This window comes from Tympanuchus pallidicinctus, unplaced genomic scaffold (assembly GCF_026119805.1).
Source record: "Tympanuchus pallidicinctus isolate F22 unplaced genomic scaffold, pur_lepc_1.0 scaffold28, whole genome shotgun sequence".
NCBI classification, from domain to species: domain Eukaryota; kingdom Metazoa; phylum Chordata; class Aves; order Galliformes; family Phasianidae; genus Tympanuchus; species Tympanuchus pallidicinctus.
This window is the reverse complement of record NW_026294745.1, coordinates 4,671,524-4,694,401: the sequence shown is the minus strand read 5'-3', so window position 1 is coordinate 4,694,401 and position 22,878 is coordinate 4,671,524. Positions and strand designations below refer to the sequence as shown.

Sequence of the window (22,878 nt, the reverse complement as noted above, 5' to 3'; positions counted from 1 at the left end):
GGATGGACACAAGCAGTTGCTGTCCTGATACGTGAGAAACAGCAATGTGATCTACACAGCCAGGTACAGCAGGTTACAGGAGAGACACTGCAGTTCGGCCGCTTACATGATTCAAGAATTGCCATGATTTTTATTTTATTCTTAATAAAAGGCTGTTCTTAGCCTCAGGGAAGCCATACACCAGAAAGGACCATTGCCTGGTTCCTGACATCATTAAAATCCTGATTTTTATATATATTTTTTTGCGATAAAGGAGGGTAGCATTATCTATAGAAAGAGAGAACACCAATTATGGAAATGCAGTGTTCTTTCTCACGGGCCATATCACCATTGGTTTAAAGAATGGGGCAAGGCAAGCTGCCAAATATTTTTCAGTCATCTCTCAAGTGACAAGCTGGGAGCACACAGGGATAGGTGTAAAGACAGAGTAAACAAGTGCATACAGACAGCAACACTGGGAAATGCTTACTTCGGCATCAGCATCTTGTTTTTCTCATAGAAGAGACGAAGATCCTGGGGGCTACTGGCCTGTAGAGGAAAAATAAAACCAGTATGTGAAACAGCTTACAATAAAGGAAGAGGATCAGCATTTCTATTTCACAGTTACTCTGAAGAGCAGAGAGGCACTTTTCAAACCCTCACAGACACAATCAGAAGCCGCAGCTTGCTTTAGTCTGAAAAGCCAGAGCTCTGAACCAGAGTGAAAATACAGCATTTCAGCCTCCTGCCTTTCTGTCCCTGATCTGGTTCTGCCCTGCTCCCCCTTTCTGAGGGCTGAGCTTCATTTCAGTGGGCTCCAGCGCTCAGCTCAGAGCTGAGCTAATAGTCTCACTTAGGAAGCTAAATAACTGAACGTGAGGAGTCCCAGATGACAAATGGCAGCTCCTGCTGCCAACATGGATTACTGCTGCAGGGTATTTAGAAAAGGGGCAGAGTCTGTTGATGGACAAGGAACCTGAAGAAATCAGGAACATAAGGAAACAGCAGCAGAATCAGTTTTCTACTTTAAATCCAGGAAGCTAGAAGGTCTCGAGTTACAGGTCCTACGTGTGCATTAATGTAATAATTACTGGAGATGTGGACAAGCTCCCAAATTCTGAGAGAGGAGATTAAAAAAAAAAAAAAAGGCTTGGCACAACTGAGGTTAAAAATAACATTTCCAGTACAGAAACGCAGACAAAGATCTCCTAACGTCATTCCTCCGTTTGTTTTACACAATGAATAAATACAGGCTAGGAAGCTAACCCCAGTGTCTTCAGCTTTTCTGCTTAAGCAAAGTCTCCGTATTAAAGAGAGAGTAGGCTGGGATGACACAGACAAGGTAAATATACAAACAGGGAAGGAAGATTAGAAAGATTCGCGTGCGAGCAATTACTGGTACAGCACAATGTTTAGGAAAGCATGAACCAGGAGGCATCAGGCAGCTCTCGTGGCGTTGTGTGCTCCAAAAACCCTCAAGCCTTCCACCTACTGCCATTTCAAAATTGGAAGCATCTAAGGTCAATTAAGATGCTTAAAATGGCAAATCAGACAAGTGAACCCACAGATGGCCATCACAATGCCACTAACACAGCACGGCTGGAAAAGCAGCCACAAGATGCTGTTTCAACATCACCTGTTCCCTCTGGCTGAAGATGAACATGAAGTTAAGAACTACTGAGAAAGCACAGTACAAAACTCTGAAAGAAACCAGAGGGAGCTGCTAATACCAACAGACTGCTGTAACACTGATTAGAGCAACACTTCTTGCTTAGTGTTAGCAAACCAAACCTACTAACTTTTCTGCCAACTGGACCAAAACAGGCGTTGCTGTTTACACACTCACCCACCCAGATCCTTGCACAAACAGAGCTACTGGATTCCTAAGAGAAGGAAATCAAGCCTTCCTAGTTCCTTCTGTAATAATCTATCCTCCATCGTTCACAGACACAGCAGGGACTCAAACAGGAGGTGCAAAATACATTCTTGGGAAACCATTTAAATGAATTGAGTTTGGCAAAGCATGCTGTTATGCAGATGCCGATCTCTGTCAGCATTTCCAGTCACCGCCATTCAATTTGATTTGGTAAAACTCCATTTTACACCTCACCCCTTGCAGATCTTGCACTTTAATTAGATTCCTAATATTTGGCAAACTTCAAAGAGGCAAGTGTACACACTGCACCAAATGGCTCAGCCACAGCACTCTGCAGAATGAAAAATACGCCTGACAGACAATGAACAAGAAGGAACAGAGCTCTGCTCTGCTGCAGGGAAGCCAAGAGTCTGCTCACATGAGAGAGGCACAAGCCTTGGCTGTTTTCTCTGTTAGTTTCCTGTTGCAACAACTCAATTGTTTCACAAATACAATGAAGCTCTGATCTATTTCAAACACTGTTTTGTCAGAAATTTTCCTGGCAATGAAGATGGGGTATATTAAAAACAGCACATACACAAAACCATTAAGAAACCTCCTCTCAATAGAGGAGGTTTCCACCACGCCAGTGCTTAGAAACAACATCCTCAATAAAGAACCCCTCTTCACACAAGATGCTAGAGGAAGGAATTGAAGTGACAGTTCTAGGCATTAAGGACTTATCTAGAGAGATACTAATCTATAGAGATACACCCTATCTAACCAGAACATTAGGAAATCCTTGTATGCACCTAACAACTGGACCATTCAAGGTACACAGAGCCAGCTGCTACCTGTAGAACAGCACCCATCTGTCAGAAACCAGGTATGGGTACAGAATGGTACACAATGGGTAATTCAGCTTTGTTTTCCCCACACACAGGAGACACAGCAGCAGGCCAACTCCTGCCCTTGCTCCTCCTCTCACGTTTCTCTGGAGCAGCTGCACTGGTCTGGTTTTGTCTGTCCTTTCTATATATATAAGACAGTCAGACAAATTCAGTCTTGCCACTCTGCTCCTTTGTACTGAGCAGCAGTGGAAATATGTTTAGCCAACACAGGCATTCAGCAGAACCCTGCCAAATCCCACTTGGTGCTGGCTGCCTGCAAATAAATTGCACCCAACAAGCGGTGGTGCTTTCAGAAGCACTCAGCACTGGATTTGTTGTGCTTGGGGGGAAGCTGGATGCAAAAGCACAGAGCTCAGTCAGAAAAGGACCAGAGACATTCACACCCTCAGTGAACAGCACTGTCTAGTCAACATTTCATAGCATACGTAATGGTATCTGCTCCAGTTAAGTGGCAAGCATCCAGGGGATCCTGAAAGCACAAGCAGCAGGAAAAAAAAAGTTATATAGATAGCTATATCCTTTTTCCTTAGCTGCCCATGGAGGCTTTTCTCTCAGCTCCCATGAGAACAAATACAAGGCAAAAAGCCTGTGGCTCACTGACCACAGCAACAAGTTTATCACTGTGCCAAGTTTTGGTACAGCAGCCTACCACCACTTTTTAACCTCAGTGAGGAATACGTCTGCCTACAGACACAGAGAGGAGCTCTGGGAACAGAAGAGCAGCCCGCCTGGCAATAAACCAGAAGTTCAAATTCTGGGAATGAAGTCCTCCTCCCCCAGTTTTCTTCAAGGCCCATTTTACAACACAGCAGTTGTTTTAAGTGATATATAATCCTAGTACTTACGCCAATTGAATTGACTCAGAAACAAAGCAGCAGACTTGGTACGTCAGGCTTAGAAATTAATTTTTCATCTACCAGCTAGCTGGGATAAGAACACACGCACAAAATTAACTCTTTCAGAGCTGCCAGACCAGCAACTTGTGCACACTCTCTCTCTCCCTTCCCTGCTCCTCGGCTCTCTTCATGCATCAATAGCACACTGCAGCCATACAGCAGTGAGGAGATTTGTGCAAGAGCTCCAGCAGCAGACAACCAGGTCTCCTGGTCCTTAGCAGAACCTGATAGCCCAATCTTTTCATCTCTAAGCACAAGAGAAAGCTGCTACACTCTCACGGCATTTCTCAGGATGGCAGCAAGACCTGGAAATGCACTGTTCAACTCCTGTCCTGTGACAGGAATGAAGAGATGCAAGTGCAGACCACTTATTAGGCAAGGCAAATTAACAATTCCACATGAATACAGTGCTCAGCAAATCTGTTTATAGGGATTATGAATCCTATTAATCCCATCACTGTGGCAGACTCGCTGTTTTGTTTATGGGCATGTTTAATACAAAAAGCTCCTTATGACAGCTTCACAGGCCATCCTACCAACTGTTCACACTGAGCATCTGCAGCTTCTTTCTTGTCTGCATGCAGGGAAGGAGCAGGAATGGCTTTGGGAAGTTGCCTTGAGTGACCCCGCTGCAGTTAAAATTAAAACTCTGAGACAACTATAAATCACATCCACAGACACACACTCTCATACACACATCTCTGTCTAGATTTACAAGCACTTTCTAGACTGACAGCTGCCTCAGTCTTTCCATACATGTTTGGACTTTTCTCCATCTAACCCAGTCCCCCAAAGCTCGTTTATTTTTAGACACTAACTCCTTGCTACAGATAACACCAGAGTCCTTTGGGTTTGCATACCCATGAAGTTCTCCAATTGGCTCATAAAAAGCTAGAGAGCCCAAATGCAGCACATTTAATTCCCATGGGAATCTCAGCTACCAGAGGTGAGTTGCTGTCCTGGACAGTCTGGAAGGGAATGCATTGTGAGGATTTAACCTCAAGAGGTTACCATGAGAAATCCAGTTGCTGGCTGCCCTGCACAACCAGGTTTGCTGGTGGCACCATGCAAAGCAAGCCTATTATCTCTCCATCCATTTCTAGATGTGCCCCCCCCATCAAAGCACCAGCTTTGGGGTCTCTTCAATAACTCTGGCCACAGGTCCACCACTTTATCAACCATCCTTGCCTCTCCTCTTAAAAGCCTGCAAACAACAGCCTGCCTATCAGCAAATTCTTACAAAACAGTCATGCCAACAAAGAAATAAAACTTGTTAACCTTTAACTAGATTTCCTACATCTGCCCTGGCCAGGCTCCATTCACCTGAAACTTGCAGCCTAGAGAAGGCAGTTTGTGACACAGTCAAAACAAATAGAGGGTACATAGAGAACCATCTGGGCTGAGATTTTCTTTCTCCCTAATCAAACAAATCCACAGCTGCTACTGCAGTAACAAATGAGGCTAGCATTTTGTTTCAAAACACAGACCCCAAAAAAAGAAAAGGGCATGGGGAAAAAAGTAAATCAAAACAGAGAAATAAATGACCCCCCCAGCCCAACAGATGCCAAATGCATAAGGGAGAGAAAGAAGTCATTGGGTCAGGCAAACACTGAGCAAAGCAATGAGCAGGGACTGAAGTACCCCTTCATTGCCCAGTGCAAAGCCAGAGAGTGCCATGGCTCAAAGGGACGCAGGCATTGCAGGACTGCCTCACCTCTGTGTGAGCCTGAGGACTCATGGTCAGAATAACAGCAGTCCATTGCCCATCTTCCCATCTAAAACCTTGGCTGGAGAGCTGAATGAAGCTGACTGGTATTTAATTTTATTTTCTGTGAGAAACCTTCACTCTAAGAGCAAACATTTTCAGAAGAACATTTCTGTGACGTGCTTCAATGACAAATAACAAAGGCTACCTTACTCTTTTCAAAGAAATCAGATGCCCCAAGGTTGTATGAGATACTTTCAGTGGAAAAACTTAAGTGAAAAAACACCTGTGGAAGTCACACAGGTGCAAGCTAACACCACCTGAAGGAGCACAACATCACAGGCCTTCAGAGACTGAAAGGCTCCAAGAGACAAGACTTAATTGGTGCAAGGCTCCCCAGTGCACACAGGGTCAAAGTTTGCTTTCTCTATGCCCCCCCCCTTTTTTTTTCTCCTTAATGCACAAATATTTTCTTTCATCCCAACAGTCATTTTCTCCACTCAAAGACACCAACAGCAACAACGAGTGGATGCAGCCAGCAAATGGGAGCCATTCAGGAGTTTCCATCTACTTAGTAGGGATGTTTATAAAAAGGAAACATGCACAGGAAATGAAGCCTTGTGCTAAATAGAGACTAAGCTGGTGGGTAGAATGTAAGACACTGGAATGGAAGAGGCACATAGCAACAGGGAAAAAATTACTCTGAGGGGGGAAAAAGTTCTTTGCTCTGAGATAAAAATCAAAACATACCATCAGTTTATTTCTGTATTTGTACACTGTTGCCTACAACAGACAGTGAATTCACTTTTCCCCTCCTGGTGATACAACTATATAAACATTCAAGGTCTCATATGAAATTGTCAAGAGGTGTGGAGCTATAGCTCAGAAAATCCTGTAGCACATAAAGTTTGGCCTACTGCATGAGCATAGATTCCACTCCTCCTCACCTTTGGGGGAAAAAAAAAACCAAAACAACAAAACAGGATGAAGAGAAGTCAGAACATGAGGGGGAAAAAAGGCCACAGATCACATTTGTCCTAACTGATCTGAAGCCAAAGCACTGCCATGAACTGGAACTGACATCAGTATGCAAATCTGTGGTTTCCTGTTTTTCCATGGATTAGACAGATGAGCTCTGCAGAACTGAAACATCGAATAAGTAAAGAAGCATCAACAACCTGAGCATCTCTCTGCTATGCTATAAGCCAGCAAGGAAAACACCTGACAAGCACAGTGCTTTAAGTGGTTGTAAGGAAGAGTGTGCAGATCTCATTGGGCATGGAAGAAAAACTAAGTAACATGCAATGTACTCCGTCACACTAATGACTGGGAACAAGACAAACACACAGTTTAGATTAACTCCAGCTATATATGAGATTAAAGGTATGTGAAGTAATCCTGAACTTGTGTAAGATTGAAGTAAGTTCTCCATCAATTGGGAATTTAAAAATCAGAGGATGTTTTTCAAAACTGATGTTTTCTAACTCAGCCAGCACTTGTGGCATAAATTACAGGGTGGAGTTTTACCAGACTGCACTGTGTTTGAAGGGGTTTGGACTTGATCAACCTAAACATTTCAGGTTGGAAAGGATTACTGTGAGATAACAGAAGACACTTGAGCTAAGAACCTAATTAGCTGCTCTAAAAACAAAAGTTACTTCAGCTGCTACATATTACCACCAAATCATCCTTAATATTAACTTGCAATTGTCCTTTCATAATTGGTGCTTGTAATTCTGTTGGGTATACATTGAGCATAGCATCATAAATACAAACTTTATTTAAGGAAAAAATAAAGCAAGTGTGTGCTTGGAAATACCACTGCTTTAGCTGGTCCATGATAACTTTCCTAAGGAGACAACCTTGCTCAAGGATTTATAACCATGAAACACATCTCATTGACATACAGCTCAGAAAAACAAAGGGGTCTCATTTTCTGGTATCATCTCCAGCATTAATATATATAAAATACCACATTGCCAGTATGCTGGACTGACAGACAAGGACAAAGCTGGTTCCACGTGACAATATAGACTACAGATACTTCAGAGGAAGTGGATTTAGAAAATACTAATAGTGAATTTGGAGAAAAAAAAAAAAAAAAAAATCCAGAAACCTTAGATCTAAGCAACTCACCTGAAAAGGAGCCTTTCCTGTCAGACACTGATAAATGATGGTTCCAATACTCCAGAGGTCAGCTTTGGCATCGTAGTGTTGAGACATAATGACTTCTGGTGCCTTTTTAGGAAGAGAACACAAATTTGTCTTTTACAAAGGATGCAGATATTTTTGGCAGGTGCAAGAAAAGGAGAAGAAGTCACCAGTATGCTTTAAAAACCCTTATGCTGTTACACCTCTTTTGGAAAAACACAGTTCTGTCCCACCCCAAGCATACCATTTTCTGCTGAACCAACTGCACTCAGAAATTTCTTTGAAACCACACAGATATTTTGAAGCAAAGCAAACAGCAGGTAAGTGACTGAGAAAAGCAAAGGCTCACATTGCACAGGTAGACTTTAACTTCTATCCTGATCAGCATCACTTGTACTTTCCTTATTTAGTCCAAGATGGCAGCATATTAATTATGCTCCAGAGCTTGCTGCCAAGGCCACAGTTTGGTTTCAAAGCCAAATCTGTGTGCTGCAGTCCAGCAGCGTAAGCCCCACTGTGCCTCAGAGTCTGCTTTCCAACCCCACACTGTGTCCTTGGCTGCTCTCTCCCAGGCCTGCTCCAGAAGCTGGACACGGTTCCAGAAGCTGTAGGTTCAGCACACAGCATGCACGGGGAGCAGCAATGCAAGAGGGGCAGAAGGACAGGCTTGCTAATCCCACACATTTGTAACAACAGATTTCATCGTAGCATTGCCAGCATGGAACAGGATCAATTTTCTAGCAACGTTAGGAGCAAAGGCCACACGTAACAGAAAAAAAGTGGCAGTGAGAAAGTTAGGGACAGACAAGCTCCTGTCAACAAGGGATGACACCAAGCAAAGCCAGAGGACAAGAACCGCAGATGAGGGTTTCAAGCCTCACGTGACATGGATCATATCAGCATTCAGCCACAAAGCGTGCTGTGGTTAACGTGCCCTTCTTTGTAAAGAAGCAAAATGAAAAGAGCAGTGATGGGCTAGGAGGGAACAGGGGCTTGCCTTCCTGCAGATGTTCCCAGCTAATGCACACAATCCACAATAGCAATAAAGACAGGCTTCAAATATCCCCTGAATTTCAGTTTCATCCTCCCTGCTGACCTTCCCTCAAACCTATCTATCAGTAATTGGAGAACAGCAACATGAAGCATTCTGAGATTCCCTGTCCAGAGGTCTTGAAATTAAAAAAATAAAAATAAAAAATAGCAAGCAAGAGGTCATTGGTAATTTCTTCCAGGCCTTAAAAGCCAGACATTTTAATTTACTTTCACAGGAGACTCAGAAAGAAGTATTACTAAAAATAGACATTTCAGGAAACTCTCCTAGGAGAAAAAAAAAATGACATCATCTTCACATATAGCATAGTTCAAATAAACATCAGACTTCAAAGAAAGAGAAAGGGAGGAAGTCTGTTTTGCTCAAGTTTGTGCTGTGGAACAGACTACCAAACACACTCCCTCTGTGCAGCGCAGCACAGTCCAGCCTGACTCTTTGCCTAAAGGGTTCAGACTTAAAAGCATGACAACGTGCCTATGGTCCCCAGAACACTTCTAAAAACTTTAGCCTAAACTGATCTATTACAGCTCTCTACTTTGAGCTCAGGCACCCACAGCCACCAGAACTATCACATGGCTGGCTCTGATATTTCTAGCCTGCTTTTATCATTTTTAATTTCACAGACTTTATGCAACATTGAGGTCCTGACTGCTTCCATGAACATAAACAACAGATCACCTCCTCATATCCAGGTTCTAGACTAAAACACGCGAAGGAAGAGGAAGGGAGCACTTTGTTTTTTAAACTCATCTGTTTCTCAACCTAAGGAGCCACCCTTGAAGTAGTTGGTTTGGTGGAAGAGTCAGTGTGCATAGGGTGGTTAGAGCAGTGAGAGAGAGCAAGTGAAACACACTGCAAACAGAAGCAGATAGGCTCCATTTTACATCAATTCCCTGAGTACAAAACATACTTTGCTGTAAGTTAGCAAGAAAGGCAATATCTGTGTCTAAATACGTTCATAGGACTGAGAAGATTTCACAAGACTGAAGAGCAAAGATCAGCAGGTATTTTACAAAACTACTGTTACACTGGGACCTTCCTCATTCCTCAGCATTCTAGCTTTCTCAAAAACAACTGCAAGATTAAGAGTGACAGTGGGCTTGTGGAACCACAGCCTCAAAAAGGCCTGCTGAAGCAATGATTTACTGAGGTTCTTCAACAAGGAAGCAACACTTGAAATACAGCCAGATGTGTGAAATATCATCCTGGCCCTCACTCATCGCTGTTGTTGCTTCGCTTGCAGCAGAGGAATTACATTTCATTGCCCAGTGCCTTCAGCAGAGGGGCTCTGCTCATCCCTGGGAGACGCAGTTTTTGGGAGCAGAGAGAAATGAATGTTCTGCTTTGTTTAGTTTTACTTATGAACAGCTCACCTGAAAGTTAGACAACAACACAGGCATCTGTTGTCAGGCACTACCAGCAGCTAGAACTCAGAAGTATCCCTGCCTAACAGATGTTTGTTTATTTGTTTTTTGGTTTTGGGGTTTTTTTTAGACAAGTAAATAAAAAACCACTTTCAGAGGTGGGAAAACTAATGAAAAAATGAAGTTTTGTTTCTGGGGAGACAAGCAATACAGAAAAATTTGTAAGCAAGCACACTTACCATGTACATTGGTGAACCACATAAAGTTGCTGCCATCATATTATTCTGCAGGTAACGGGCAAATCCAAAGTCAGCTACGAAAAGAAACAGAGGTGGATCAAGATCAGACACAGCAATTCCAGAGAGCCTGTACCTTTGCTGTTGATTCCCACAGTTCCTGTGAGTTCTCACAGCAGGTAAAGTACCCCACCTGAACCACAGAACAGATACCTCTCCCTGAGCAGTAACACTCATGCTCTTATTGCACAGTACAGACACAAGAAAAAGAAAGACCGAGCTGCTTAAAGCATTCAGAAGAATAAATTCTCAACCATTTCCAGAAATCAGCAGTAACTTTTCTGTATCTACTGGCCTGCATTCCAGAATGTCAGATGCTAAAATTTTCTTGACTTCAGAGATGGTGTGCCAGTTCACACTAGCCAATTCACCTGCTGCTGTCTCAGCTTTCAATTTGCAGAACTGAAAATTACCCTCCATTGAAAAGTATAACAAGCATCCAACAGAAACCACTGCTTGCCACCATCAACATTTCTTGAACTGTTCTACTGAAAAACAGTCTTAGTCTGTTCCTTCAGAGGGGAGAAAGCTGAACCATTAGTTCACCTGACAGATGGAAAAGCCAGGGGCTAGGAATACCAATATGAATTACATCTACAGGTTACTCAGCATCTGATCATATGATATTAAGAGGTTCTCTCAAGGTTACTAGATATTTCAAGCCAGGAGATATCTGACACAGCTGTTTACACTGTCACCTGTCACTAACTGGAATGGCTAGCTATTCCCTGGACCACTTGTTTCTCGGGGAAGTAGGAAGAAGGCTGAAGAGCAGCAATGCAGCCCTCCTGTGTCTACAATTCCCAGTCACTTCCATCTCCCAGATAATTCTGCACTTCACAAAATCAATCAGCCATAGCCAAATTGGCAGCAGATTTTAAAAAACTTTTCCACTGAACACTATTTCTCAACTAAATGAGAGCCCTTGCTGCACACTGCAGGATTCAGGCAAGAAACAGTTGTATTTAATCAGTGTTAGCTTCAGTCTGTGAACAATACTATGACCTGACAGATTTCCACATATCTGTGGGTGATATTAGCCAGCACTTGTTTCTGAGGCCTACAAAGGATAAGTGGAGTTTCTGGAGCATTTGTCCCTGCTACAGGACCAGCTATGCTACTTGCCATCTTCCTTAACAAATATGCAGAAAGAGAATTTCTTGAAGACATAGCTGAGAAACCTGGCTCTAATTCAGACTTTGAGATGTGCCTGACTTCCTTTGTGCTGTGAAACCAGCCAGAAGAGCAGTGAGTTTTAGGCCTTAGAGACACCAGCATTTACTCTCAGCTCTCATAAAAGACATACATAAATCACTGCAGCTGCTCTTTTCTTGGTAAGCCTGGAGATTACAAACCTATTAGGGCAGGTTGGTATCTGTTTTTACAAAGGGAGGTACTGTTCAGCTTGGAAACAGAGCAAGACTCACTCAATTTATTTTGCATTAATCTGTGTCCTGACAGAGCAGAAAGCTCTGCTGACTGGAGGCTTCCTGAAGTTACCTGAGCTTGGCTATTTCTGGCAGAGAAACTAAGTGAGGAAGTAATAAAACATTAGAACATATTAAAAAGCGTAGAAATTCCTTTTTTCCTCCTAGACATTTCCCAAAAGAAATTGAGGCTTGCCACATATCTGCAACCAAACTCCCTTGAGAGGTGCTCGGGTGACACTTGTAACAGGGTCTTACCAATCTTTATGCGAATGTTGTTGGGATTTGATTTCCTGCCTCCAGCGTAGGAGAGGAGGATATTCTGTGGTTTCAGATCCCGATGGATGATGCCTTTGCTGTGCAGCATTTTCATTGCACCTGCTATCTGCTGGAGAAAGAGCCTGATGGTGTCTTCACTAAGTGTCCGCATAGCTACAGAGAAGGAAAAAATAACCACAGATGAAAGAATTACAATGGTAGTTCTCCGAAGGGCCCAGAGGATTGATACTCTATAGCTATTAACCACAATTTGGCATTCTTTTCTTCCACATAAGGCTTTTTTTTCCTCCACACGCTATTTCTAAATTATTAAAGCAGACATTAAAAGAGACTTTTTGCATTCCTAGTTTATCCAGTGGCCAAGGCTGTTTTCAGCCTTGAGAGTCTAACGGTTACGGTGAACTCAGGTCAGCAAACGATGCTGAATCTGGCTCATGAGCTGGGCCCAAAAATGACATTTGATGAGGTTTAGGGCTTCCCTCAGCAAGAGCTGCCAGCTAACTTGAAGCTTCCAACCAGGCAGAGCCTGCAGCCTGATGACTAGAAGGCCTTTGAGCTATGGTCAACAGCAACCAGACACCTAAGGTTACAGCTTCGAGGAGAGTTTTGTTTAAACCTGGAAACACAGGCAGGATTGGAATTTGTGCCTGTAGGAAGAATTAAGGCCACCAGGTATCAGTAGCGTTGGGATACAAATCCAAGCCTAGGCCTAACCCTCCTGCATCACTACCTACTAGAACAAACCATAATTCCAATGCAAATCCAGTGTATTTGTAATATCCTTAATTCTAATGAAAGTACCCCTAGCAATTGGCCCCTGCCAATTTGTAAACATATCTAAAAAATAATCAAATTCTGTAAATATGGAAGAACTGAACTTCACTCTCCCAAGCTGCAGGCTTCCTAAAAAACATGGTGTGAGAACTGAGAAACATTAAAGAAATTAAAAAACTCAGCTGGACCTTCTGATCAAACTGAAGTGACTTAAGCTCTTGTTATTCTAAGAGTCACAGGTATGAAACTCTTGCCAAAGCCAGGAACAGCCTGCTGAACAAACCACAGGGCCAGCAGTGCTACCAGCCTGCTTCCTTATCAGTCACCAAGCAAGTCAGGCTTAAAGAAAGCACCATTCCACTTAGAGTAATTTCTTTTGTAGAAGGTCCCTGAAAATAACTTGGGACTTCATTAGTGTTTTTCCAGCTGCTCTCCAGTAAGACTTTAAAACAAACTGGCAGGAACTTCAAAATGCTGCTCTACTTCATCTGCTAGAAGGGAGGAATCCTTATGAAAACACACATAAGGTTGCAAGCAGCTTTAACACAACACAGGAAATTAAAAATCTAACTTTTGAAATATGCACATGGGAAAACAGCAAGGGACACAGATAAGTTAAACAGTGTTTAGAACAGAAAGACTCCCACCACTCCCAAAGCTCGCTGTTCTGGAAAGAGGCACAAGCAGAGCTGAAATGTCACTATAGCTATCAGCCAGCCCTGGACTCATACATGTGACAGGAGAGCACGTGTATATAGAGTTTCTCTCCCCTCACTGGGCCTTCTTCCCTCATGAACTGGCACTCAGCTGGAATCCAAAAAGAACTCTTCTGCAATAAGGAGAGGTTCTCTGAGGAGATTTTAAAGATATCAAGAGGCAGCTTAGACACACGTCTACCAAACCTACTTGCATCTTCTGGGAAAAGCATTGCCTGCCCTTTAACAACTGCAACAGGGAAACCTATTCAGAAACAGTTAAATCACCACCCTTCCACAGAACAGCAGGAGTTCCAGAGACTTCTGCCCAGCTCAGCTCAGGCCTACGAAAGGACAGGTTGTCTCATTTTCTCCCAGACAAGAAGCAAAACGTGGAACTTGGCAGTCCTTAACATTAAGCAGGCAATTATGAACTCCTGGCTAAGTACGCTTTGCCTCTAGCAGAGAAGCTGCTTTGTTTAGAGCTTTGTCCTGACCTGCAGCTCCAGCAGCACGCTGCATCCCTCCAGGCATCACCTCCCTTTTACATAATGTGGTGACTGTGAGACTAACACAACTCTAGCCATCATCCCTCAGCCAGGATCAGGAAAAAATATTCATCTGAATAAAATAAGGCCTTAAGTTACCAGTCTCTCCAAAAGAGAAGTTCTGTTTGAAGCTCTTAACCTTACAAAACTGTTGTGCTCTCGATACACGAGGCATTTAAGCTCTTGTCCTGAGCCTGCAGAGTCCTCCAGTTCACCTGCTGTGGCACAAAGAGGGCACCATGCTGCAGCACAGCAAAACTGGGCACAGATCTGCTAGATTCTTGGTAGCATGAAGTCTCAAGACTTTTGCAGTGCTGAGAAATTAAGAAGCTGCCCTCAGCAACAAAGTAAGCTACATCAGGACACAGGGGCATACCCTTTACCTCACTCCATCAGCAGACATCACAGCACAGAAAAACAAAGGTCCTTATCTCATACTCAGCCCATCAGTCTACAAAATGACAGCAGCAATTTCCAACTGAAGGACAGAGAAATAAATGCAACTGTCACTGTCACAGACAGAAGACTCTGGAGAGTTCAGCGAAAAGGTACAAGTGGTATTCCTTCAAACTCGGGGATTCAAAACACCACAGTGGAAGCTTGAAGGGTCAGACTCATGGTCCCTTCACACTTTGCAGCATCTGGATTTTTCAGAGTACTGGCAATAACTCATTTTGACACATTCTTCCTACAGACATCATTCCCATTTTCTTCAGACTAGCAGATTTAATTTCACATCAGGTCACCTTGTTCTACAGCAACAAGGAGAAGCAGCATTAGCCAGAAAATTTTTGACAGCCAGAAACATTTACACATTGGTCTGCAAATTGGTCTGTAGACAACTCCCATTAGCACAGGGAGAATATATAGGACACTCATTCAAGTCAGATATGGAGAACAAAACAACCCACTGTCTACTGCACCTCAAACAGGGAAACTTGCACTTCTGCCCCTGTAAAAAGAAGAATTAAAAAAAAAAAAAAGGAGGGCAATTTATTTCTCATCCTCACCAGCAAACTGCTGGAAAAATACTGAGCTTGCACTGCAGTCTGAGCTTCTCCATGGAGGCCTGTGGTCAGCAACACATTCTTGCAGAGAAGTATTTCACAAACCTCACTTTGCTGCTCCTGAGAAGTAATAATATCCCCATGTTTATTTTCATGGGCTCCACTTCAGTGACGAGGCACTCTGCTTACTGCCTGGGAACAGCTGCTTCGCAGGTCAGTAGATCAGAACAAACATCGACTGCGGGTCAGCACAAGGCCTGCATGCCTGGTAGCTCCCAAGGCGCAGGAGAAGGATGGAACCACCTAAAAAGGTGGTTTGTGGGCAGCTCTGTGCAGACATGCAGCGTGTTCCACCTGGCAAGGGACTGCTAGGCAAGCTGTAGCACACAGGCCTTGGCAGCTGATCCAGGGGTAACATCAGAGCATACTTGATGGTTATGCGACATTTTCCATTTTGGAAAAGTTATTTAGGAAAAATAACTTCTCTTACAGGTCCACAGGTATCTCAGACAGAGGCCTGATGCAGTCACACTTACTCCCCAGAGGCCAGGCAGATTTATTGGGGGTCCATCCCACAACTCCTCCAGCTGTGCTCACCCAGCACGTGGCCAGTGTGACTCCTGAGAGGGATCCTCCTGCACGAGCCACAGCACTACCATGAGGCAGACTGAGTCTCACCATGGATATTCTTAATTGCCCACCTGCAAGGGGCAGCACAGACGACCTCACACCTCACTTACAAAGCACTGCCCACAGCTACTCCAGACTAGAAGATGACAGCTCCTTGCATGTTTCATGGTCAAATCAAGAAGTGTCCTGTTCAGATGCAAAGGTCTCTCCAGAGATGTGAACTCCAAGAAGCAGCTTTTTAGAAGAGTCAGGAATACATGTTTATGAACTATCTACAGCAGCCTGTCCTTGTCAACACCAACTCACAGAATTTAAAGAAATTTTAGACCAACTGGCTCTGATCTCCTGTTATAACCACAGAACTCACACAGCAAAACCAGCAACTTCTGAAATGCCTCTCAGTTCTACCATACATTGCAGATCCACCATTGCAAGCTCACAACATACCTTTCTTTTAAAGCTGTGATGGCTTTAAGTGAAAGATCTCATTTGAACAAGATCTATCAGAAGAGAAATCATTAAACAACACAGAAGCTCTGCTCAGTAGGACACGTACAATCTTAGCAGGTGAGGCTGACAGTTTAATCCAACACAAGTGCGCGCTGCATTAAAACGTGCACATATGCACGTCGTCCAGTTATAAAGACAAGGAGAATTAGAGTGCCTTTTGATTCAACACAGAATTACCATATTGCCTAATGCTTGTAATTAGAGGGCAGAATGGATTGGGAAGCTTACAAGCATCTCATTCAATGAGAACCAGGGGATTTGCATGTGCTGCTTGCGTAAGTGCTGCAGGAGCTATGAGCAAAAACGTCTGAGGAGTCAATGGGAAAGTAGATGCTGCATTGAAATACAATCATGCAATTATCAAAATAACTGAAGCAGCACAATAAGTGCTCAGTAAAGATGAGCTCCTGTGCTCATCCAGTGAAATACTCTGGAATAAATATGAATTTTCCAAGATGAACTTCCTTTCAGGAGAAAATTATCATCAAAAATCACCCTGAGTGCCTGCAAAAATGCACATCTTTGGAATAACTCCTCTCCAAGTGCTGGAATGGAGAAAGCCACACAATGGAAGAGCTGAGATGAGCATCCAGGCCTTAGTATTTGAAAAACCCAGATTTCTGTTTTAGTGATGAGAGTAACTCTCTCTGTTTCTGCTGACTTTTACTGTCCACCTCCTTCTGGATATCTCTGCCTGCTCAGCTTTCTTCTTTACTGGCAACTGGCATACAGATGTTGAGGAGTTAGCATAAAACTAAACAGCCTCCAGTTTCCCAGTGACAACCACAGCTGTTGGGATAAAATACTTCAGAAGTAAAAAAAAAAAACACAACAAAGCACAAGAACAACCCAGAGCTAGTGGTTACTTTTTCCAACTAACTCGGGCATAGAAGGACCAACCTTATCCCAGGCAAATTGGAATAAAACTCAGTTTTACTTTGCAAATATAATTCATTGTCACTTTCTCAGACTAGCCACCATTTTCCTGAGCACTCTCATTTGATAAATGAGGAAGTGAGCTTTGCTAATAGCCTAGCTGGTCGTACAGAATGCTTCACTTTTTTGGGTGGAGGAAGAAAAAATACAGCACACATAAAAGCAGCAGTATGAGAAGGAAGTTTTTCTATAAACCCATGTTTTCAGAAACCGTTCAGCTAGAAGCTGTGTTCTAACTTGTACACAGCTTTGTCAACAAGCATGCACAACTCAGTGCTTTAACATCAACAAGGTTCATTTCATGTGACCAAAAGCTAAAACTTTACCAGAACATGGGCAACACTGAAGTTTGACTACTTTGAAAAGCACTGCATCATTAACATTTACTTCTTGTGTTAAATAAGAAGGTATCAAATACAAAGCCATTTCCACTTGGTATTCATAACAATATCCCAAAGACGTTGCTTTTAAAGCACAGCAACAGCCAACAGATGCAAAACACCATCATCTATGTAAAAAAAGCACACTAAACCCAGATTTCAAAAAAAAAAAAAAAAAAAATCACTTCTATCTTATCCACATCTTAAACTAAGAAAACACAAGAAAAGCAGAACGTTTCTTCATTTACCTTAAGTACTAATACTTTCTGAAAATTTGCAATCCGCAGACAAACACATCTGCATGAACAGAGCGTGCAACATACCAGCATCAAGCCTGAAATAATCACTGTAAGGGTATCAACACTAGCTGTAGGACAAATGTAAATTTAGCTTTTAATCCTTCAATTTCTGCCATTTCCCAGCATCGTGTACCTCAAATAAGCAGCCTGAAGGATTATCCAGCTGAATAGCTTTAAATTTTAACAATGAACAAAACTTTGTTTAACTATAACCCAGAGCCACACAAGAAATGAGATTAAAGTTATTTCCTCCTATTTAGTAATCTTTTAGTTAGCATGCAAAAACAAGAAAGCTAATTTAAAATAAGAAAAGCAGAGCCATAGACCAGCAGAAGTGTAAGCAACTTGTTAAATGTGTTATTCTCCTACTGTTCAAAGAATTCATGAGGTCACCCTACACTGTACTACACCTACCTGCACCTGTACTGAGGTACAACCTAATTTTCATATACACCAGCATGCAGTATCTCTGCAGAGGGCTGCACTGAAAAAAAACTTGAGCCTTGCAAGTCCCTGCAGCACAACTGAATAACATGGAAAGCACACTTTGTTCAATTTAATGGCAAAGATACACTTCAGTTTCACCAAAAGGGTCTTTGAGACAGCAGTAACAGATATCCATGCTATACTACCTCAGAGATCCTGAAGCTTGAAGATTTCATCACCCCCACAACACTACCAGCTACACTACCTTCAGCATACTGTGAAATAAGGAAAGTGCTCTGTCCTAGGTGTGGCTAAGGAAGATATTGAAAAAAACTGAATATACTCTTGGGATCCTGTTTTAATCCAACTCTACAGAAATGCAAGACCTCAGTACGAACTGCTTTTTTGCAGTGATCAAGAAAGAGGCCAACCACGTCCCCAGCAGTGTCAAAACATGACTGATCTTTAAGGCTGCTGCAACTAAATCAGGTATCTGCTGACTGAGAAGTCCACATCCTTCAGTCACTACTGACCTACATAGGAAAGACTACAACACTAGCTTTTACTGCCATGGATTCTCAGTCAGCATTTCCTTCTGAGTACACCAGACATGCTCCATGCTGTTTTACTCACTGTGAAGGTAGTCTGCCAGGTCACCACCATTGCAGTACTGGAAGGAGAACAGAAAGCTCAGTTAACATGAAGAAAATCAAAAGGTTTCAAGTTCAGGAGACTTCACTAGGATCACAGGTGATAAATAATCATATATACATTAAAATAAGTATTCATTAAGTGGTAGAAGAAAGCTTTTCCAATAGGTTCCCTTTGTGTCACATTTCCCTTACACACTACATTGCATAATGATAAACCAGCATTAATTAGCTTTGGTGTGCTTGTGTATACATCTGTGTACATGCACAGAAAGACAAAACCAAAATAGAGCAGACAGGTCATCACTTGAAAGAGCACCAGCAAGCTGGCTAAGGAAAATTCAGGAGCAGCCATAGCTGAAAACTGAAATTCTCCACAACATGCTTCGTATTATTATGGAAAGTCAGCATGACCTCGGAGTGAAGATTGCAGAGGGAAACAAACTAGCAAAAGCTTTGCAGCTGTTTTGTGTGGATAGAGTTTTCTTTCCATGCATCTTTGAAGTGCTTACTACTCAGTAACACCTACTTGGCCCTTGAAATAAGGCATCCAACTGATTAAAGCTGTACCAGCATGACCTTCTGACAACAGCAATATGAAATGTCCCACTGACTGCTATCTTCCCCCACACTGCTCCAGTTCTAAGAGGTATGCAGCTGAAGATTAGATAAGCAAAGCATCACATGTGATGCTAAGCAGAAAGCCCTATATGTGTAATAAACTCATCTGCTTAACTCATGTTAAATTAAAAAAAAAAAAATACACTCACCTCCATAACCAAGTAGACAGAATTTGCCACCTCCTGGGGAAAGAGAAAATGGAAAGAAAGGATTTATGCATCAAAATATTTCACATGCCTTACAACAGCTCAGTTTCATTTCAAACAGGTGAAACGTTCTTTAAGTAACAGATACTGGAGGAATTTTGTTACATATTGATTACTGAAGGATCACTTCCTTTCTAAGCATCGAGTACTTCTCCCCAGTTGAAGCACATTATTCCTTCCTGAGCATACACCTGTTAACAAACCAGATCTCCTGTACTGTGCTTTGGGTCTTAACCTTCCTCTCTGGCTGTGGGGATTAACACCCAAACACAATGCAGATGCTGGCACGCTATTATCTTAGAGCCTTAATCATTTCCACATTTAACACAGACCTCTATAGCAGCTATGCCCACATGAGCAGCCTCGTCTGGAACAAAAAGATAAGAGCAATGCATGCTGGGGACCTGCGTTTCAATCCCCATGCAGGAAAGGTGCTTAACAGGAAGAGCAGATGGCGAAGGTTTCTGAGGGACACCGTGCCTTTCAGCTTCCTGTGAGGCCAGCCCCAAGCACGCAGTGTGATACAGGGCTGTGAGCAAGAGCACAGCACAGCCTGCAGCTCAGCACCATCAGCTCAGCACAGGGCAGCGTCCCAGCTCACAGCAAGTTTCCAAGTCAGTGTTTGCAGCCTGCATACAGTTCCTCATACCACAGCTGTACTTTTCATAGAGGCTCCTTGCTGAGCAGGCTGTAGACACTACAGCTCAGCAGCACCTCTAACCCATTAATACGCACAGTGCCAGCAGGGCTCAGGAAAGCCTATTATTACCTTTTTAGAAAATGAATAGGCAATACAGCTTACATATGCTAAATCCAGAAGTTATTACTAGTATCTTCTAAGTTATTAGCTAACAACTAGCACACACTGCATAGCTTGGTTATTCTTCCTCTGTGCTTTATTTAAAGACTGTGCAAACACATCATAAAGCAAGTCATTGATTTCTAGTCACCAGCGTGTACAGTGATGGGGTTAAATAAGGACCCAGGCAGGAAAGGGAGATGCTTTGGTCAACTTCCCCAGCAACAGTGACTGCAGTGGATTCATCTCACAGCAAAGGGTGAGGAGATAAGAAGGCACTGCCCAACAAGAATCATAAGAGAGGAGGTAACTCCCCAACCGTCTGCTGGCAACAGCACCCTTTGCCCATCCCAGTCTTATTGGGGAACATTCTTTGCTGATTATGCACAACATGAGCCTCACCAAATTTGTCTTCAATACCCATTGTTTCTGGTGGGAACCAAAATCGCCTTCCTTTGATTTGGAAAAATGCCCACAAGTGAGAACCGGAAGCATGGTTTTCTCTGTGGCTACATTAACGAACTGCAGAATGTATCGCAGCAGCAGTGCAGAATGGAATAACCGACACCAAGTACTCAACTTCAACACCAAACACACTGCAGAGGGCTTATTTTGTAGAGGTATTTTGCAGGGACTGTCAGCTCCCACAGTTTGCTAGCTGCTGGTACCCATGAGCCCAGTGCTAGAGCCCACCTCCTTCCAGCTTTACTTCCATCATGAAGAACCATTTGTAGGCACAGAGACCACATGAACTGAGCCGCCAGCACCCAGCTGTGCACACACCCGCTGCAGCTCCAGCACTTTCAGCTCACAGATGCCTATAGCAGGGATGCGACAACTTCCATATTTGCAACTTCAGCATTTCAAGACTCACCAGACAGATCTGTAGGAATTTTACCACAAAAACTAAACATTTATTCAGGAAGGGCCCTAGAAACAAAGTCATGCTTGGCACAAGCCTTCAGCCAGTAGCTTACAGTGGCTAATGAAGGAAACAAGCAAGGAAAGAGATCTCTGTTTTCTCAAATGGGCTGATAGACTTCTCTTAAGCTGATTCAGCAGCAAAAACTATTTCTTCCCTTTTTTTTATCCTTCATGGTACTTACAATTTGTTCATTAGGAGAACAAGCAGGGAAAAAAACAAAACACCATGAGGCAAACTTCGCAGGCTACTAGTCTCTCTAAAAAGCATCAAAAGGCCCAACTCATTTCCATACCAGTAACAAGAACAACATCACAGTTTGTTCTATTTCTGCAGAGGCTTATGTCCAAGAAGTGCTGCAGACAATGTACTGCCATTTGCCAGCCCTGCAGCCAAGGCCAGCCCTGCCACTTGCCTATGGACCTGCACAGAAATGACACCCTGACTTCTCTCGTCACAGTGCTCCAGCAGTGCCCTGCCTGCACTCAACAACAACACTAAAGGCCTCTGCCAAAGACATCAAGCTGATAATTAATCAGTCTGGATCAGTGCCTGACTTGCAGTTCTTTCAGCATAGGCCCAAGAAGTGAAGTTACAATTTAATTGAGTGTAAAAACAGGCAACAGGCTCTACTGTCTACAAATAACACACATCTGCTGACGGAGGACAAAGAAATAAAGAAACTTCATTTAGCAACACAGCAGAAATCACCTCAGGACAGCATTTGTTCAGGTCCCCCACTGAGGTACTGAGTGTGGTGAGGTTAGCGATGCTGAGGCCCAGCAATCCTGTCTCCCTTTACATTCTCTCTCCACCCACAATAGAAGGTGGCATGATCCTCTTCTTGGAAAGCCTGTCTTTAGGTGTGTCCAAAGGGAAACATCTGGGTGTACCCACACTTAGTCATCCTCCTTCCACAGCTTAAAAAGGCTGCAAGAGGAAACACAGAAATCCTCCCCTGTGCTCTACCCCAGCTCCTAGCCTGCTACCAAATTTAGAAAGACGTTCAGGGAGGGGAAAAAAAAAAGTTTAATTACACAACACTCCAAAACCCTCACAATAGTGCTGTATTTTCACCCATCTGCGTGGAACCAGCCTTGTAACAGATGCTGAGGTAACAACTCTGCAAAGAATGGATTCCATCTCACATAACTCATCCCTTCCAGGAGGAATAGGGTGCAGAAAGAGGATTTGGAAAATGAGCATTGCTGTGTGTTACATCCATGTGCTGCACACCACTTTGCTGGCAAGGCTCCTTCTGCTTACAGGAGGGAATATGCAAGCACTCCAGTCCTCAGAACCATTCTTGTTGCCATCCTGGAGAAAAGCACATCAGTGCCAATTTGGTCAGCCTCCCTTCAGTGTGGAGCTCCTCTTTTGTACCTCCAAGAAGATCACTGCCATGTGCTGCCTAATGCTGTCTCTCAGCACCTGCAGCAGCTGCCAAGCAAAGATAATCACCTCAGAGACCTCTGTGAGCAGTGCTAAACCTCACCAGTTGTTCCAGCCAAATGGAAACACAAAACACAGGGTTAACTGGACAATGGAAGATAAAGTTGAC

General features: G+C 43.2%; 1 protein-coding gene across 4 annotated transcripts in view; it reads right to left on the bottom strand.

Annotated features, from left to right (window-relative positions):
- ULK1 (unc-51 like autophagy activating kinase 1) overlaps nt 1-22,878 on the bottom strand; it is a 90,705-nt gene that overhangs the window by 40,702 nt on the left and 27,125 nt on the right. For all 4 annotated transcript variants that reach the window (XM_052690837.1, XM_052690840.1, XM_052690838.1 and 1 more), the window contains 6 exons: nt 19,540-19,572; nt 18,753-18,789; nt 11,894-12,067; nt 10,152-10,225; nt 7,483-7,584; nt 470-528 (listed from right to left, as the gene is read on the bottom strand). In XM_052690837.1, the coding sequence (XP_052546797.1) occupies nt 470-528; nt 7,483-7,584; nt 10,152-10,225; nt 11,894-12,067; nt 18,753-18,789; nt 19,540-19,572 (479 nt within the window). The remainder of the gene's footprint in view (nt 1-469; nt 529-7,482; nt 7,585-10,151; nt 10,226-11,893; nt 12,068-18,752; nt 18,790-19,539; nt 19,573-22,878) is intronic.